Below are 19,874 nucleotides of genomic sequence, written 5' to 3'. Positions count from 1 at the left end.
TTGGAATTTAGATGTTTCTGGGTTTGGTGAAGAACTCTGGTTGACGGCCCGGTGGGTGGTGTCTGGTTGGTGCTGGATTTCACTTTCCTTTCTTTTCTTTGGTCCTTCCTCGGGTCTCCTGACGGCGGTGTTCGGTTTAGGTGAACGGTATAAGATTTTTTTAATAGGTTTTTGGTGAACTAACGAATACACACACACTCGCACATACATATACACATACTGACCCACATACAAAATAATAAAACAAAAAATAAAAAGAGCAATGATGATGACATTACCGAATGAACAATACTGAGCTCTTTAAAAAAAAAAGAGAGAGAATTTTGTTAATGTTGGCAGTAATTTGGCAGAAGAAATCCCTGAGCCACAAAACAAATGTCAAATAGATAAGCACATTAAAAATAATTCATCCACTATGTGGCTTAATGCTGTTAATGATACAGAAGTATTAAATTAGTAAAAAGTATTATAAAATATGTTGTGCAACCTTTTTCATATATATGTAATTTGTCGTTTAAAGCGGTATATTTCAATCAAAAATGAAAATTGCAAAAGTTATTCCTATTCATAAAAATAGAGAAAGACACATATTCACTAATTGTAGAGCAATATCACTGCTGCCACAGTTCTCAAAAATTCTCGAAAAATTATTTTCATATCGACTGGGCGATTTTATTGAGAAACATAAGCTTTTAAGTGAAAATCAAAATGGGTTTAGAGAAAAACGGACCACCTCAATGGCAGTCATGGAACTCGTAGAAGCAATATCTAGTAACATACATAATAAAACATTTACTGTTGGAATTTTTATAGATTAAAAAAAAAGCATTTGATACTATAGATCATTCTATACTAATGAATGAATTAGAAAGATATGGCATAAGAGGTTTGGCATATAAATGGATGAAAAGTTATTTGGATAATAGATATCAGTACTTACAGTTTAACAACATACAATCAAAACACTTGCAGATTACTCATGGAGTCCCCCAAGGGTCTGTGCTAGGCCCCAAATTATTTATATTGTATATAAATGATATCTGTTGTGTCTCAAAAATATTCAAAAGTGTCTTATTCGCCGATGACATAACTCTCTACTGTTCAGGAGAAAACCTGAAGCAGCTTCTGACTGCCGTGGAGAATAAATTGAACACATTAAAAAACTGGGTTGACTTAAATAAATTATTAAACTTAAACAAAACCAAGTTTATAGCTTTTGTTACTAGACAAACCACACAACAGGTCAAAATTATGGTAAATTCAATTGAAATCAAATTTTTGGGAGTAGTTATTGATGAAAAATGATGTTGGAAGTCACACATAGAAAATGTCAAAAGGAAAATGTCCAAAATGATAGGGATACTCTCTAAAACTAATCAGAAATCATTCTACACATGATATTGTTCATTATTATTACCATATCTGACCTATTGTGCGGAAATCTGGGGAAACGCATATAAAACAAATACCCATCCTGTTTTCAAATTGCAAAAAAGAGCCATAAGAATTATAAATCGATCAAAATATACAGAACCAACTCTCTTTTCTCTCAGTTCTCTATTTATTAAATCAAATACAATGAAATTTTACGACTTAGTTGAATTTAAAATAGTACAAATAATGTATAAAGTACACAACCATCTACTCTGCCACAGTACTCAGAAGCTGTTTGAAATGAGAGAGAGTCCTTAAAACATAAGTGTCTACAAAAAAAATCAAAACAAGAACAAATATTAAGCAAAGGTGTTCATTTGTGGAATGATTTTGGAACTGACCTGAAAAGATGTCTGTCCCTTGCTGAATTAAAAAAAAAAGTTTAAAAGCAAAGTTCCAAAAAATTACTTACATCAGTCGTGAGCTGTTAAAAATTTATATATGCTGTAATTTTATATGAGTTTATATAAGGTGTCGTTAGGCGTTGTGGAGGGTGAGTAATTCATTGAGGTTGGCCACCATGTACAAAGTGCAATATTGGCTAGGCATTCATTATCCTTTTGGTAGCTTGGAGCATGCTGATCTTTTTTATTTTATTTATTTATTTATTTTTTGCCTCTTCTGGTTGTGGCAGCTGGTCCACAACAGCTGTCAATCATTGTTCAAGTTTGCCGTTTACTCAAAGTGGCAGATACGTTTTCTATCATGCCAAAATGGCTGCACTCAGACCATTTTGGGACGCGCGACGTCAACGTCAGGATCTCCATGTGCAGTGCTGCAATACTCCTGGTCGGGAAACACTGCATTAGACAACCTAATCCAAAATAGTGTTGAAGGCCTGATTTGACTGACGCGAGACAGACTAAGAGTTGGCCCCTCTGCATTGAGCAAACTAATATTCACAAAAGCAAATACTTTTTTCAATTTCTTTTAAAGTAATATAATTTTATGTGCATGGCTGTACAGAGTACGGTAAAATCGTGTTTCTAAATAAAAATGCGCGGTTCAATTTGCAGATGGCGACATCGGTCGGTGACTTGATGACAACGCTCCATACACGATCGAAGCTTCCAGCAGCCAATCATATCGCAGTGTGGGCGTGTCCTCGACTTCTCGCACGTCTGCTTTCGCTTCTTCACGTAACCAGACGCCCTCCGCTAAATTATTCTTTCCGATTTGGTGCTGAACTGACTGCAGCCTCCACACAGGACGCCCATCGCTACTTTGAAGGACTACAACATCATTTATTAAGTCTTTGTGGCCGGATCAACTCGTCTCGGTGCACGTTGAAGATTCGCGGCTTAATTAGCTTAGCTTATTTTAGCTTGCTAGCCGCTAACAAGGAGACGCGTTTGGTAATCGCGACACATCGACAACGAGACATCAAGTGGGACTTTTTGGGCGTTATTGTGCCAACATGTGTGCAAGAACGACACCGAAGTACGAGGAGGAACTTTTTGGAGTAAAAAAAGAGAAGGAGCAACATCTTCGACTTCAACTGCTGGGCAATGTTTGCACGCAGCCTCGTGTTGTGCTACGCAGAGCAGGTTTGTACACTTCTTAGCTCGCCTACTTCGTGAAGAACTTGTTTCTATCGTTAAAATAATATCCATGTGTTTGTAGTTCAATAGAATCCTACAGAGCCCCAAAGGCTAGTGATGAATACATGGGTATGAACTGAACTACGTAAACAGGCAGAACAAAAAAGGAGGAGTGGCTCTGTATGTTGATGAAGGATTAGAATACAAAAAAAGTGGAGAAGATGAATGCCATTATTCTGGAAATTTGTATGGAAAAAGGGGAAGAATATATTGGTTGGTTGTGTATACAGAGCTCCGGGGTCTGATATTGAATTATTTAATAATTGTAGGGAAAGAATGTTTTCCAGCGATGAAAAAAAACAAGGACGGACACATTATACAGGAAATTCTTAAAATTAAGAACTGTAGAAGCAGAAAAGAAATATAAGATATACAAAAATAAGTTAATTAATATTATGAGAAAATCTAAGAAAGATTACTATAATTGGACAAGAATAAAACCAACAAAAGGGATATGGAACGTGTTATTATCTGGAATGGTTCAACAAAAAGTTTTCCTGAATATTTTATTGAGGATAGCAAAACATAAATAATATGAATGATGTGGGTTTAATCGATTTTTTTGTAAGTGTGGGGCCCAAACTGGCAGAACAAATTGCAAACCTACAGCCGGAAGAAGGGTTGGGGAGGGTCGGGAGCTTTATTGATAGCAACCACAGCTCAATGTTTTTAAATCCTGCAACTGAAAAAGAGATTCTTGATATTGTTGGCAAATGCAAGGGCAACATTTCCACAGACTGGAACGACATTGATATGTTTTTGATTAAGAAAGTAATTGATGTAATTGTAAAGCCATTAACCTATATGTGTAATTTGTCCTTGTCATCGGGTGTATTCCCAGATCAAATGAAAACTGCCAAGATCATCCCGATTTACAAAGCGGGAGACAGAAGTCAATTCACTAATTAAAGGCCGGTCTCTCTACTTTCTCAATTCTCAAACATTTTAGACATTTTTTTTGCAAATAGCCTAGATAATTTCATTGAAGAGTATGAATTGATAAATGACAGTTAATATGGATTGGGACCAAATAGGTCCACGTGGAAGAAATAACCAGTTCTCTGGACCCCCAAAAAATGTAGCAGGAGTATTTGTAGATTTAAAAAAGGCATTTGACACAATAGATCATCATGTACTAGTTAGGAAACTTGAAAAATATGGAATTAAAGGAGTTATGGGAAAATATCCACCGCAGATTGTTTCTCTTGGCCAAACAATACACGGCCGCTTCAGTATGATCTAACCAGCGTCTGCTCTTTTTCCCTTTCTATAAGAAAAAACAGTTATTAGAACAATCAATAAAATCTTAAACTATTTCTTGTGCTACTCAGCCAGCTTCTGGAATGGAATTGACTACATGTTGTTTTATGTCAGCGGCACATCAGTTTAGTAGGTATAGCATTAGCGTTTTAATGCCATTAGCGATGTTGAGAGGAATTTGTCCTAAAACCCTTAGTCAGGATTGATTGTTTTGTTTTCGTGCTACTACTAGCATTCTCTGCTAGTGACATGTCATGATTACGTGAAGAAGTGCAGACTTATAACCAGGGTTGGAAGGGTTGCTTTTAAGGGTCTCATATTATTCTTTCAACATTCTAAAATACTTCTCAAATGTGTAAAAGACATGTCTGTGACATGCATTCATCAAAATTGACTTTGGATCTAATATTTTTGCTGTCCCTCAATCAGCCAAAAAAACGCGCTGTTCAAAACAGCCTGTTTTAGGGTTGTGTCACTTTTATGTAAATAGCTGCACCAGGCCATGTCTAGGCCACACCCTTCTCTCTCTCGAAGGGGCAGTGGTTTCTGTCATGGTAGCCATGTGCTAATGTTGTGAATGGAAGCGACTGGCCATGGCAGCAGAAGAAAAGAAAAATACATGTCTCTTACACATTTGAAAACTATTTAACTGCCATAAACGTTAAATAACGTTTAGTAAAAACCTACGGAGGGGCGCCAAAGACGTTAAAAGACGTTCACTATGTTTTTTTGGAAACGGGTGGAGGAAAGCCTTGGGCAGCTGTGCTGAAAGTATCAAGCAGATCTAGTTAGTATAATGACTCGTTTTGGCCCCTAGATGGCAGCGATGACTCTCTTTGGACAAGATTGGGTGGGCGTCAGTAGAAGACGTGAGGCGGAGCTAGAGTGTTGAGGGGACAATGGCTGATGAAGCAACAATGGCGACCGGTTGCAAGCAGCTCACGCTTGAGCATTTTTTTCAAAGACGGAAAGCATCGATCAATACTAAAAAGCGCATTGATGTCGACGATGATGATGATGGTGACTCCGAGCGTGACGCCGAAGTTGGAAGCGTTGACGTGACCGTTATGATCACGTAGTAAAGCCTCACCGGCTAGCGATGCTAACGCCGGAAAACGCGGAGCACAACCGACCGAGCACTTCTGCACAAGCGGACATTCGATCGGACGATGGAGAGTACGATGCCACCATGAATGGAGTGGATAAGATGGATCAGAACATCTACCACCCGGTATAGGAACTGAAGGACATGACGAAGCCAGACGTAACACCACCGTAACGTAACCGTAGCATGATCCTGATAGTAGACTTGATGGCAACACACACTGCAGTATATACTTGCTATTCCCCGGAAATAACGGCCGGCAAGAAAGTGTAGCGTCTGCACGCGAAGAGGCAATCGCAGTGAAACTAATCTGTTGTGCAAATCCTGTTGTCTCCTTGCACGCAGGGGAGTGTTTCACAAAAAGAAAAACTGTCGTTGAAACATCCACATAATTGTAAATAGTACCACAGTTGCACACATTTGTAAATAGTTTGCCAAATTGTTGTCAAATTGTTTTACTGTTGAATGTAAATAAACGTATTTTGCTATCAAAAAACACTTTTTCATTCTTGGTGGTAGTGTTTTATAGAAGTAAAGCACTATTTAGGTGTTTGTGGCATCATTCATGAACAAAAAGAAGTGTAAAATTCACTAGAGTACATGAAATAATATTGTTTCACTAAAAGCTTGATTTCTCCGTATTTTGGTCCAAAACAAGAGCATTTGGGTGAAACTAACCTATTTTCTATTGTTGATTACTAAAGAACGGAATAAGGTAGAAACGGTAACGGTTATTTTTGCCGTAACCGGCAAATCTCCCACAAACGTTATTTTTGCGTGCAATGTCTCAGATTTGCAGTGAATGCTTGTAGACATTTACAAGCGGTTATGAATAAAACAAATGTGCACATTTAGGCCGTTTCGTCGATACCGCTTAGCGGCCGGTTAGAAACAATAATACACAACATCAAGGCGCGCTTGAGATTTGACTTAACTAGACCAAATGTATGTTTGCCTTCTTGTGTCCCGCAGACATTGGTGAGAAATGTCTTCGTCCTGAGGAACAGGTGGTGAAGTCTCCTCATGTGAAACAGGAGGAAGAAGAGCATCCTTACATCAAAGAGGAAGAAAAGCCCCTTTTCGTCAAAGAGGAGCAGTTTGAGGATGATGTCACCAAGACACCACTGACCTTTGCCCCTTTTAAGAGTAAAGATGAAGTCATGGGTGAGAGTGAGGAGGAAAGAGGGGCGGAGCCTCCGAGCAGCTCAACTCCTCAACACATGGAGACAGAAGGTGATGCAGACCAATGGGGATCATCACGAGCACAAAGTGATGACCTAAGGTCACAGTCTACTGACACTGACGATGATGAATACGCTAAAGGTGATCATGCTGACAACAACCGCTGCAAATGTTCTCAGTGTGCGAAAACATTCAGTTCAAAAGGGAGTTTGAAAGTTCACAAGTTCAGAAAACACACTGGAGCAAAATCTTTTTCCTGCTCAGACTGTGGCAAACACTTCTCACTAAAGTCAGATTTAACAAAACACACAAGAAGACACACTGGAGAAAAACCTTTTGCCTGCCCAGAGTGTGGCAAAAGGTTCTGTGACAAGGGAAATTTAAAAATACACACAAAAACACACGCAGGAGCGAAACCTTTTTCCTGCTCAGACTGTGGCAAAAGCTTTTCTCATAAGTCACATTTAACAAGCCACACGAGAAAACACACCGGAGAAAAACCTTTTGCCTGCCCAGACTGTGGCAAAAGCTTCTGTGACAAGGGAAATTTAAAAATACACACAAGAACACACACAGGAGCAAAACCTTTTTCCTGCTCAGACTGCGGCAAAAGCTTCTCTCATAAGTCCGCTTTAACAAACCACACAAGAAAACACACTGGAGAAAAACCTTTTTCCTGCTCAGACTGTGGCAAAAGTTTCTCTGACAAGAGAAATTTAATAAGACATACAATTACACACACTGGAGAGAAACCTTTTTCCTGCTCAGACTGCGGCAAAAGCTTCTCTCAGAAGTCACATTTAACAAGCCACACAAAAAAGCACACTGGAGAAAAACCTTTTTCCTGCTCAGACTGTGGAAAAAGCTTCAAGACCAAGTCATATTTAACAATACACAAAAGGACACACACTGGAGAGAAACCTTTTTCCTGCTCAGATTGTGGCAAAAGCTTCTCTGACAAGGGAACTTTAACAATACACACAAGAACCCACACTGGAGAAAAGCCGTTTTCCTGTTCAGACTGTTGCAAAAGCTTCTCTGAAAAAAAGTTTTTAACAATACACAAAAGGACACACAGTGGAGAAAAACCTTTTTCCTGCCCAGACTGTGGCAAAAGCTTCTCTCACAAGGGAAATTTAAAAAGCCACACAAGAACACATGCTGGGAAGAAACCATTTAGTTGCAGTGTTTGTGCTAAAAGATTCTCTAGTAAAAAGCTTGTTGAGACACACAAGTGTGCTGGTGAGAAAAGCAGCGATCTTTAAAGCTTAAAAAGATGAAGGGAGTGAGTCTGGTGTGCTGTAAAAGTGTAAATGATTTTGAATAAAATAGAGAGGGAGGAAATAAGTGATCCTGCTTATTTAAAAAATGTTCAGACTTAGAAATGAATAAGTCATTGCTCTTTATGGCAACTTTATTTTAACTCTTTTACTGCCAAAAACGTTATATAACGTTTAGTAAAAACCTACGAAGGGGCGCCGAAGACGTTAAAAGACGTTCACTCTGTTTTTTGGGGGTTTTTTTGGAAACGGGTGGAGGAAAGCCTTGGGCAGCTGTGCTGAAAGTATCAAGCAGATCTAGTTAGTATAATAACTCGTTTTGGCCCCTAGATGGCAGCGATGACTCTCTTTGGACAAGATTGGGTGGGCGTCAGTAGAAGACGTGAGGCAGAGCTAGAGTGTTGAGGGGACAATGGCTGATGAAGCAACAATGGCGACCGGTTGCAAGCAGCTCATGCTTGAGCATTTTTTTCAAAGACGGAAAGCATCGATCAATACTAAAAAGCGCATTGATGTCGACGAAGATGATGATGGTGACTCCGAGCTTGACGCCAAAGTTGGAAACGTTGACGCGGCCGTTATGATCACGTCATAAAGCCTCACCGGCTAGCGATGCTAACGCCGGAAAACGCGGAGCACAACCGAGCACTTCTGCACAATCGGACGATTGAGAGTACCCCGAGTCCAATACATATTCATCGGAGGAGCGGGTACAGTCTGATCACGGAGAAGACACTAGTTCTGGACTACGATGCCACCATGAATGGAGTGGATAAGATGGATCAGAACATCTACCACCCGGTATAGGAACTGAAGGACATGAGGAAGCCAGACGTAACACCACCGTAACGTAACCGTAGCATGATCCTGATAGTAGACTTGATGGCAACACACACTGCAGTATATACTTGCTATTCCCCGGAAATAACGGCCAGCAAGAAAGTGTAGCGTCTGCACGCGAAGAGGCAATCGCAGTGAAACTAATGTGTTGTGCAAATCCTGTTGCGTCTCCTTGCACGCAGGGGAGTGTTTCACAAAAAGAAAAACTGTCGTTGAAACATCCACATAATTGTAAATAGTACCACAGTTGCACACATTTGTAAATAGTTTGCCAAATTGTTGTCAAATTGTTACACTGTTGAATGTAAATAAACGTATTTTGCTATCAAAAAACACTTTTTCATTCTTGTTGGTAGTGTGTTATAGAAGTAAAGCACTGTTTAGGTGTTTGTGGCATCATTCATGGACAAAAAGAAGTGTAAATTTCACTAGAGTGCATGAAATAATATCGTTTCACTAAAAACTTGATTTCTCCATATTTTGGTCCAAAACAAGAGCATTTGGATGAAACTAACCTATTTTCTATTGTTGATTACTGAAGAACAGAATAAGGTAGAAACAAACTTTTTTTTCTGATGAAAGATGAGAGTTCAATCTTTCATTTGGTATGGTATGTGTGTTTCCATAGTCCAAACAGAAATTTTTCTGTGGACCTTGAAAGATCAGTCAAAATGCTTAAATCGGCTGGCACTCACAGCATCCCTTTTCTGAAAACATCTGGCAGTCAAAGAGTTAACAGTGATAGACAGAATATCAGAAAACATTTGAAAGAATGACATGGGGGGGGGGGGTATTTGCATTTTGTTGAGGGAGATCATTAACTAGCTCCTCTCGTGTCGTCCTTCGCTGATCTCGACCTTTTTCATATTGATTGAGACCCCACGAGCTGATATCTTGCATGGAGCCCCCCAGAACCCAAAATTTTGCAGCAACAAAACTTAAAGGGGAAGTCAACCCAAAATGTTCTTAACAATATGTTGTATGTGCCTCCACTAGTCTAAAGACGTCATTCAGGTTAATATTGCGTTTATCTTGAACATTGCTCCAGTTCCAAGTGTCAGCGGCTACGACAATGACCTCAAATCATGTCGGATATCTTTTGCAGTGAAAAAGTATTTGCCCTCCTCTCAATTTCTTACTTTTTTTGCAGTTTGCCCACTTGAATGTTTAAAATCATCAAACAAATGTCAATATCAAAGATAACCCAAATAAACATACAATGCAGTTTTTTTAAAGTGGAGATTTTATTTTTTAAGGACAAAACACTATTCAAAGCTGCCTGGCCCTGTCAAAAGTATTCACGTTCATTACGTTCATAGATATGAGGGTTTCAGAAGACTTAAGAAGAATCAACTCCAGCTTTACTTAAAAGTGTAAACGTAATGCTTTCAAAGCTACTCAAACTATGAATATGAAATGTTTTTAAAGTTTTCTTTTAATGTGTTTAAACGCCAATGTATGCTTTAGTAATATTGTAAGCTACTTTTGTTTTCTCTGCTTTGCTTCCGAATGTCGTTAACGGTTGTGTTTGTTGACGTTTGTAGGTGTTGTGTATTTGCTTATGTGAAGCACATTGAGTTGCCTTGTGTATGAAATAGAAATAAAATATAGAAGAAAAAGCCACCTTGCCATTTTCCTAAATTAGCGTGGAAATTACCTTCAGGGACACACAAAGCCAGATGTGCAGTATGGCCACGTTCGGAGTGTTTTAAGTCTCGGCTTAAGACCCACTTTTATTCCTTGTTTTTTAGTTCAGCATGAATTGTGTGGTCCGCGTGGTATTTTATTTAATTTGATTATTATTTCATTTTTATTATTATTTTTGGGGGGGTTTAAATATATTTTTATTGTATTTATTCCTTTATTTTACTTATTGTATTTTAGTAACTTATTGACTTTTTTAAAATTATTGTTGGTTTTTACTAGATTTCATGTGTATTTGGATCTCAATGTGCAGCACTTTGGAAACACTTGTTTATAAAATGTGCTATAGACAAAGCGGATCGGATTAGATTAAAAGTGATCACGTTACGTAAACCGGCAGTACAATGCAAATGCAATACATTTGTACTTCTGAGCATTAGGGGAGCGTAAGATATGATAAGTGTGCTCGACTCGAAGTGCAATGGCGTGTCATCACTAACCTTTATTAGAAGGTAAGTGTTGCATTCAAACCTTGCAGCAGGAATTTGTGAAAGCCACAGATGACAAAACTGGCCAAAAGTACAAATATTGCATATATCAGTAATATATCAGATACTGCATCAAATGTTTGCTACTAGCTAATGCCAGTACTAGAGCAATAAATTAAACTCATAACATGTGATGGTTAAATCGCATCCCTGATAATAAACGTTCAGTTTACGGTACCTCAAAATGCTTGTTCATCTTGATGGCAAATTTTTAATCTGCACATTCACCACAATAAATCCAATTTAAACTTTACATATCGGGAACAACAGACTGAAAAAGGGAGAAATGAGACCTCGCAGTTTTATGTCTTTCTAACTGCAGCAAAAATGGCGACATCTGTCGATGACTTGATGACAGTGCTTGCTCTGAAGCCGACAATCTCCAGCAGCCAATCATATCGCAGCGGGGGCGTGTCCTGCCTGACTTCCGACGCACATCTACTTTTGTTTCTTCACGTAACCAGACGCCCTCCGCTAAATCATTATTTTTTATTCCGTGCTGAACCGACTGCAACCTCCAAACAGGACGTTAATCACTACTTTGATGGACTACGACACCATTGATCAAATCTCAGCGTGTGAATGAACTCGTTTCGGTGCGCGTTGATGCTTCTCGCCCTACTTAGCTTAGCTTAGCTCATCTTAGCTCGCTAGCCGCTAGCAAAGAGAAGCACGTAACACGTGGTCAAGAAGAGATCAAGTGTGACTTTGTTGGCATTATTGTGCTAAAATGTTTGCAAAAACGGCACCAAAGTAGAGGAGGAATTCTTTGGAGGAGAAGAAGAGAACGAGCAATATCTTCAACAGCTGGACGATGTTTACGAGGAGCCTCGACTTGTGCTACACACAGCAGGTTTGTACACTTCTTACTCTCCCTTGCTTAGCACTAGGACTACTATACAGCGTTAAAAATATCAAAATGCAGTCCTCATTACTGTACACAGTAAAATAATTCCAGCCATTATGTTATTGTAACTTAAGTGCATACTACGTTTTCACACATCAATACGTTTTCAATTGATAACATATGATCAAATGTGAATAACTCTTTGAAGAGAGTTTTACAACAACAACAAAATACAATTTGAATACGTTAACTTGACTCTATGTGCTAAGTTTAAAAGTAGAAGCCGCATCTTGTAGCCCCAAAGCCATGTTAATGCACCACACATATCGTGCCTGAAAGTTACATTTGTTATATATAGAATATGATATGTCCTTCAATCAATCAAAACTTTATTCATAACACACACACACAATAGAATATATGAATGCATAAACGGCTGGCTTCAAATCAGGAGAGGAGACATCACTCGGGGAGCCATCTGCACCGAGAGCAGCACACCACTCACAACCACTAGGGCGGAGGTATGGATGGAATGCCCAACCCTCCCCCGGGCCACATGGGACAGCACCCAAACAGCTGCAGCTAACCAATGCTACCGGGGCAGAGCAACCGTGCCAGCAAGCTGAATTCTCGCGGTATTTGTGAGTTCACAAACTCCGGAGGATGCATCTTGTACTGCGCCCGCTGATACGTTTGCAGGCTTGCAGCCAACATTTTTTAGGTCGGATCAATCAGGTGTTGTTTAGAGCAGGATGAAACCAATAAGTGCGGATGGCGGGGGGAACAAACCTAACCGATGAATGGACGCTGCAATTAATTCTGTTCTCGCAGAATTACTCACGCTTCGTGCATTTTTATCTGGTAAAGATGTTTGTGCTTCTCCCGCCCCCTCCCTAAGATGAGAAGACATTTTCATCCGTTGCCTTGATTGGTTCAAACAAACGTGCAAAGATGCATCATCGTCCAATCGACTCGAAGTATTGTACAGCAAGTCACTCCTTTCCCAGATGGATCTGCCGAGTGAAGTTCCAGATTGATGTATATATATATACATATATATATATATATATATATATATAGTTAGACAAGATCAAAGCGATAGTAACTATATTAAAATATAAAGAAAGGTACATTAATATGAACTAAAATCTACATTAAAAAAAACTCTTCTTGAGCCTGCTCTTAAAATCTTGAACGTTCTTTGGGGCCCTGAGTTCCTCCGGCAGACTGTTCCAAAGGCGAGCGAAGGCTGTAGCACTGAAAGGACGCCGTGAGTGTACTCGTTTTTCAACAATTTTCCACGTTACGACCACAAAAACAAATCTATTTATTGAAATTTTATCTGAACGATGAACACAAAGTAGCACACAATCATGAAGTGGAACAAAATGTATATTTCATTAACTAACTTGTTGTATCTCTCCGCCGCCCTGCAACTACGTTTAACACTTGGGCGTTATTTTGTTTTGATTAAATTCTTGTAGTTTTTGCCAAAATCAGGCATTTCCTTTGAAGTGATAAGTGATTTATGAATATTTGTTTCCCTTTCAACTGCTCAGAATGTTCACAGGCATCAGACCTATCTATACATATATAGTTTAACATATAGTTGAACATTTTTTTTAATGCCCTCTATGGACAATAATAGCAACATTATGCTAACAGCAAAATTAACTATGCTGTATATATATATATGTAAAATAAAGGTCTAATTTGAATATTTCATATGACGTATATTTAGAGGCTTGAATAAGTCCATAAGTTATAACAATAGATTTTTTTATGCATGCCCAGTTTTGACACAATGGCAGTTTTCTGAATAACACAAAATTCTTGTAATTTTGCCCAAATCTGGCTTTTCCTTTGAAGTGTGATAATTTAGTCATTTATCAATATATTTTTTTTCACTTTAACCGCTCAAAATGTTCAGTATTATCAGACGTATCTATACATATATAGTTTTTTTTATGCCCCCTATTGACGATGATAGCATCATTATACTAATAGCAAGACTAACTATGCTGTGTATATATATGTAAAATAAAATACTAATTTGAATATTTCATATGACATAGTGTTTTGTGGAAAACACTACTTGACCTTTATATTTTTATGCAGGATCGTGAATGGTCGGCCGCAACAATTAATACACAGAGACTGATATGCTTTGCTAGAATAACTGCCTTTTATTCCCCGCAAACAGCAATAAACACTTTTATACTGTGCTAGAATAATCGTACCTTTTATTCCCCGCAAACAGCAATCAATACACTACAACGTTAACTCTTTGACTGCCAGACGTTTTCAGAAAAGGGATGCTGTGAGTGCCAGCCGATTTAAGCATTTTGACTGATCTTTCAAGGTCCACAGAAAATTTGCTGTTTGGACTATGGAAACACACATACTACCAAATGAAAGATTGAACTTTCGTCTTTTATCAGAAAAAAAAGTTTGTTTCTACCTTATTCCGTTCTTTAGGAATCAACAATAGAAAATGGTTAGTTTCACCCAAATGCGCTTGTTTTGGACCAAAATACGGAGATATCAAGCTTTTAGTGAAACGATATTATTTCATGCACTCTAGTGAATTTTACACTTCTTTTTGTCCATGAATGATGCCACAAACACCTAAATAGTGCTTTACTTCTATAAAACACTACCGCCAAGAATGAAAAAGTGTTTTTTGATAGCAAAATATGTTTATTTACATTCAACAGTGTAACAATTTGACAACAATTTGGCAAACTATTTACAAATGTGTGCAACTGTGGTACTATTTACAATTATGTGGATGTTTCAACGACAGTTTTTCTTTTTGTGTAACACTCCCCTGCGTGCAAGGAGACGCAACAGGATTTGCACAACAGATTAGTTTCACTGCGATTGCCCCTTCGCGTGCACTTTCTTGCCGGCCGTTTTTTCCGGGGAATAGCAAGTATATACTGCAGTGTGTGTTGCCATCAAGTCTACTATCAGGATCATGCTACGGTTATGTTACGGTGGTGTTACGTCTGGCTTCCTCATGTCCTTCAGTTCCTATACCGGGTGGTAGATGTTCTGATCCATCTTATCCACTCCATTCATGGTGGCATCGTAGTCCAGAACCAGTGTCTTCTCCGTGATCAGACTGTACCCGCTCCTCCGATGAATATGCATTGGACTCGGGGTACTTTCTATCGCCCGATCGAATGTCCGCTTGTGCAGCCCCGTGTTTTCCGGCGTTAGCAGCGCTAGCCGGTGAGGCTTTATGACGTGAGAATAACGGCCGCGTCAATGCTTCCAACTGTGGCGTCAACCTTGGGATTCACCATCATCATCATCATCATCAATGTGCATTGGTCGATGCTTTTCGACTACTCTCCATCGCCCGATCGAATGTCCGCTTGTGCAGAAGTGCCCGGTCGGCTTTGCTCCGCGTTTTCCGGCGTTAGCAGCGCTAGCTGGTGAGGCTTTATGACGTGAGAATAACGGCCGCGTCAATGCTTCCAACTGTGGCGTCAAGCTCGGTGTCACCATCATCATCATCGTTGACATCAATGCGCTTTTTAGTATTGATCGATGCTTTCCGTCTTTGAAAAAAATGCTCAAGCATGAGCTGCTTGCAACCGGTCGCCATTGTTGCTTCGTCAGCCATTGTTGCTTCATCAGCCATTGTCCCCTCAACACTCTAGCTCCGCCTCACGTCTTCTACTGACGCCCACGGTGGGCGGCCCACCCAATCTTGTCCAAAGAGAGTCATCGCTGCCATCTAGGGGCCAAAACGAGTCATTATACTAACTAGATCTAATTGATACTTTCAGCACAGCTGCCCAAGACTTTCCTCCACCCGTTTCCAAAAAAACCCCAAAAAACCTAGTGAATGTCTTTTAACGTCCTCTGCGCCCCTCCGTAGGTTTTTACTAAACGTTATATAACGTTTATGGCAGTCAAAGAGTTAAGCAGCATAATATGATCATCATCAGCGCTTACCTTGACACTAGACCGGGGAGCCTACGGTCCGGGTGAAGCGAGCTGCAACAACGGCTGGGCAATCGTACGTGTTCCACAGCGGACTCCGTCCGGACCGTGTGCCGCTCCGTCTTTTATTCGTTAGCAAAAAGTTGTGAGCGTGAGAAACCGGGCTGTCCAAGCCCTCTCCCAGGCACTCTCGAAAACATGTTTGCGAAGCAGGGAAGGCTGTAGTATAAACAAGGTATTCACTCCCAGGCTGATTCCGCCCTTTATTTACAAATTGTTGGGCACCTGGATTCGTACAACAGTTCAGGACAACAACATATCCTTATATAAGAGGTTACATGAGGACATATCAAACCATGGTTATTTTCCCTTCAAACTCCCTTGAGTGAATCACAATCAATCTGGCTTGTGAGGTTAAAGTTAGAGGGCTCAAAGACTAAAAAAAAAAAAAAAACCCCAGTGAAAATATCAAATAGATCAATAATATATATATATATATATATAGTTAGATAAGATCGAAGCAAAAGTAACTACATTAAAATATAAAGAAAGGTACATTAATATTAACTAAAATCTACATTTAAAAAAACTTGTCTTGAGCCTGCTCTTAAAATCTTGAACGTTCTTTGGGGCCCTGAGTTCCTCCGGCAGACTGTTCCAAAGGCGAGCGAAGGCTATAGCACTGAAAGGAAGCCGTAAGTGTACTCGTTTTTCAACATTTTGCCACTTTACGACCACAAAAACAAATGTCCCCTCCGTGAGTCATCACCTTATCGTGGTGGAGGGGTTTGCGTGTCCCAATGAGCCTGGGAGCTTTGTTGTCCGGGGCTTCATGCCCCTGGTATGGCCACCCATGGCAAACAGGTCCTAGGTGAGGGACCAGACAAATCATGGCTAAAATGACCCCAATGATGAACACGAACTTTGGATTTTCGTTTCCCTTGCCCGGACGCGGGTCACCGGGGCCCGCCTCTGGAGCTAGGCCTGGAGGTGGGGCTCGAAGGCAAGCGTCTGGTGTCCGGGCCTACTTCCATTGGGCCCGGCCGGGCACAGCCCGAAAAGGCAACGTGGGTCCCCCTTCCCATGGGCTCACCACCGGTGGAAGGGGCCAAAGGGGTCAGGTGCGCAGTGAGTTGGGTGCCAGCCAAAGGCGGGGGCCTAGGCGGTCCGACCCTCGGCTACTGAGGTTAGTTCTGGAGACATGGAATGTCACCTCTCTGATAGGGAAGGAGCCCGAGCTGATGTGCGAGGATGAGAAGTTCCGACTAGATATAGTCGGACTCACCTCCACACACGGTTTGGGTTCTGGTACCAATCCTCTCGAGAGGGGCTGGACCCTCTTCCACTCTGGAGTTGCCCACGGTGAGAGGCGCAGAGCAGGTGTGGGCATACTCATTGCCTCCCGGCTCGGCGCCTGTGTGTTGGGGTTTACCCCGGTGAACGAGAGGGTAGCCTCCCTCCGCCTACGGGTGGGGGGACGGGTCCTGACTGTTGTTTGTGCTTATGCACCGAACAGCAGCTCAGAGTACCCACCCTTTCTGGAGTCCTTGGAGGGTGTGCTGGAGAGCGCTCCCCCTGGGGACTCCCTCGTTCTGCTGGGGGACTTCAACGCTCACGTGGGTAATGACAGTGAGACCTGGAGGGGCGTGATTGGGAGGAACGGCCCCCCCCCCGATCAAAACCTGAGCGGTGTTTTGTTGTTGGACTTCTGTGCTCGTCACGGACTGACCAAAACGAACACCATGTTCAAGCACAAGGTTTTCCATATGACACCCTAGGCCGCAGTTCGATGATCGACTTTGTAGTCGTCTCATCGGATTTGCGGCCGTATGTGTTGGACACTCGGGTTAAGAGAGGGGCGGAGCTGTCAACTGATCACGACCTGGTGGTGTGTTGGCTCTGATGGCGGGGTAAGATGCTGGTCCGACCAGGCAGGCCCAAACGTATTGTGAGGGTCTGCTGGGAACGTCTGGCAGAATCTCCTGTCAGAAAGAGTTTCAACGCCCACCTCCGGCAGAGTTTCTCCATTGTCCCGGGAGAGGCGGGGGACGTTGAATCCGAGTGGACCATGTTCCGTGCTTCCATTGTTGAAGCGGCCGATCGGAGCTGTGGCCGTAAGGTGGTTGGTGCCTGTCGGGGCGGCAATCCTCGAACCCGCTGGTGGACACCAGCGGTAAGGGATGCCGTCAAGCTGAAGTCCTATTGGGCCTTTTTGGCCTGTGGGACTCCGGAGGCTGCTGACAGGTTCCGGCTGGCCAAGCGGAATGCGGCTCCGGTGGTCACTGAGGCAAAAACTCGGACATGGGAGGAGTTCGGTGAGGCCATGGAGAACGACTTCCGGACGGCTTCAAGGAATTTCTGGTCCACCATCCGGCGTCTCAGGAGAGGAAAGCAGTGCGCCATTAACACTGTGTATAGTGGAGATGGGGTGCTGTTAACCTCGACTCAGGACGTCGTGAATCGGTGGGGAGAATACTTCGAAGACCTCCTCAATTCCGCCGATACGCCTTCCTTTGAGAAAGCAGGGTCTGAGGACTTTGAGGTGGGCCCCCCTATCTCTGGGGTCGAAGTCACTGAAGTGGTTGGAAAGCTTCTCGGTGGCAGGGCCTCGGGGGGTGGATGAGGTTCGCCCGGAGTTCCTAAAGGCTCTGGATGTTGTGGGGCTGTCGTGGTTGACACGTCTCTACAAAATCGCGTGGACATCAGGGACAGTGCCTCTGGATTGGCAGACCGGGATGGTGGTTCCTCTTTTTAAGAAGGGGGACCGGAGGGTGTGTTCCAACTTTAGAGGGATCACACTCCTCAGCCTCCCAGGTAAAGTCTATTCGGGGATGCTGGAGAGGAGGGTCCGTCGGGAAGTTGAATCTCGGATTCAGGAGGAGCAGTGTGGTTTTCGTCCCGGCCGTGGAACAGTGGACCAGCTCTACACCCTCGGCAGGATCCTTGGGGGTGCGTGGGAGTTCGCCCAACCAGTCTACATGTGTTTTGTGAATTTGGAGAAGGCGTTTGACCGTGTCCCTCGGGGAGTCCTGTGAAGGGTGCTTCGGGAGTATGGGGTACCGGGCCCCCTGATACGGGCTATTCGGTCCCTGTACGACCGATGTCAGAGTTTGGTCCGCATTGCCGGCAGTAAGTCGAATTTGTTTCCTGTGAGGGTTGGAATCCGCCAAGGTTGCCCTTTATCACAGATTCTGTTCATAACTTTTATGGACAGAATTTCTAGGCGCAGCCGGAGTGTTGAGGGGGTCCGGTTTGGTGGCCTCAACATTGCATCTCTGCTTTTTGCAGATGATGTGGTGCTGTTGGCTTCTTCAAGTCGTGATCTCCAGCGAGAGAGCGGTTCGCAGCCGAGTGTGAAGCGGTTGGGATGAGGATCAGCACCTCCAAATCCGAGACCATAGTCCTCAGTCGGAAAAGGGTGGAGTGCCAACTGCGTTTCGGGGATGAGGTCCTGCCCCAAGTGGAGGAGTTCAAGTATCTTGGGGTCTTGTTCACGAGTGAGGGTAGGTTAGAGCGGGAGATCGACAGACGGATCGGTGCAGCGTCTGCAGTGATGCGGACGCTGTATCGGTCCGTTGTGGTGAAGAAGGAGCTGAGCCGAAAGGCAAAGCTCTCGATTTACCGGTCGATCTACGTTCCTGCCCTCACTTATGGTCACGAGCTGTGTGTCGTGACCGAAAGAACAAGATCCCGGATACAAGCGGCCGAAATGAGTTTCCTCCGCAGGGTAGCCGGGCTCTCCCTTAGAGATAGGGTGAGAAGCTCGGTCATTCGGGAGGGACTCAGCGTCGAGCCGCTACTCCTCCACGTTGAGATGAACCAGTTGAGGTGGCTCGGGCATCTGGTTCGGATGCTGGCTGAAGTGGCTGGGGAGAGGGAAGTCTGGGTTTCCCCGCTAAAGCTGCTGCCCCCGCGACCCGACCCCGGATAAGCAGAATTGAAGATGGAACGGAACGGAACGGAACGGAACAAACAACATTGGACCCAAGGGCTTAACATAGCAGAAGCAAATTGACTCTCTGGGCTTTGAGAGATGAGATTGGCACGCCTTAAAAGTCAATTCAGCTCGGACGGTGTCCATAGATCTAATCACTCCATGTGCGGGGTTGATTTGACCCCCCCCCCCCAATGGTCCGGTTCGATTTGGGTTTCTGATTGAAGGGAAAAATAACCATG

General features: G+C 42.5%; 1 protein-coding gene across 1 annotated transcript; it reads left to right on the top strand.

The window, feature by feature from the left end:
- Window positions 1-2,851: 2,851 nt before the first annotated feature.
- LOC147180360 (uncharacterized) lies at window positions 2,852-7,847 on the top strand. The gene is made up of 3 exons (XM_086083957.1): window positions 2,852-2,981; window positions 6,373-7,147; window positions 7,313-7,847. The coding sequence occupies exons 1-3, from the start codon at window positions 2,852-2,854 to the stop codon at window positions 7,845-7,847; spliced, it is 1,440 nt and encodes a 479-aa protein (XP_085940083.1).
- Window positions 7,848-19,874: the final 12,027 nt, after the last annotated feature.

Source organism: Leptonotus elevatus, chromosome 1, assembly GCF_054856555.1.
Source record: "Leptonotus elevatus isolate MCC_2025b chromosome 1, RoL_Lele_1.0, whole genome shotgun sequence".
NCBI lineage: Eukaryota > Metazoa > Chordata > Actinopteri > Syngnathiformes > Syngnathidae > Leptonotus > Leptonotus elevatus.
This window is presented reverse-complemented; position numbering and strand designations above follow the sequence as displayed.

Excerpts from the sequence above, each read along its gene's own strand:
- LOC147180360 (XM_086083957.1), top strand. The coding sequence starts at position 2,852 with ATGTGTGCAAGAACGACACCGAAGTACGAGGAGGAACTTTTTGGAGTA. Across the intron at positions 2,982-6,372 it reads TGTTGTGCTACGCAGAGCAG|ACATTGGTGAGAAATGTCTT; the intron begins GTTTGTACACTT and ends TGTGTCCCGCAG. Across the intron at positions 7,148-7,312 it reads AATTTAAAAATACACACAAG|AATTACACACACTGGAGAGA; the intron begins AACACACACAGG and ends AATAAGACATAC.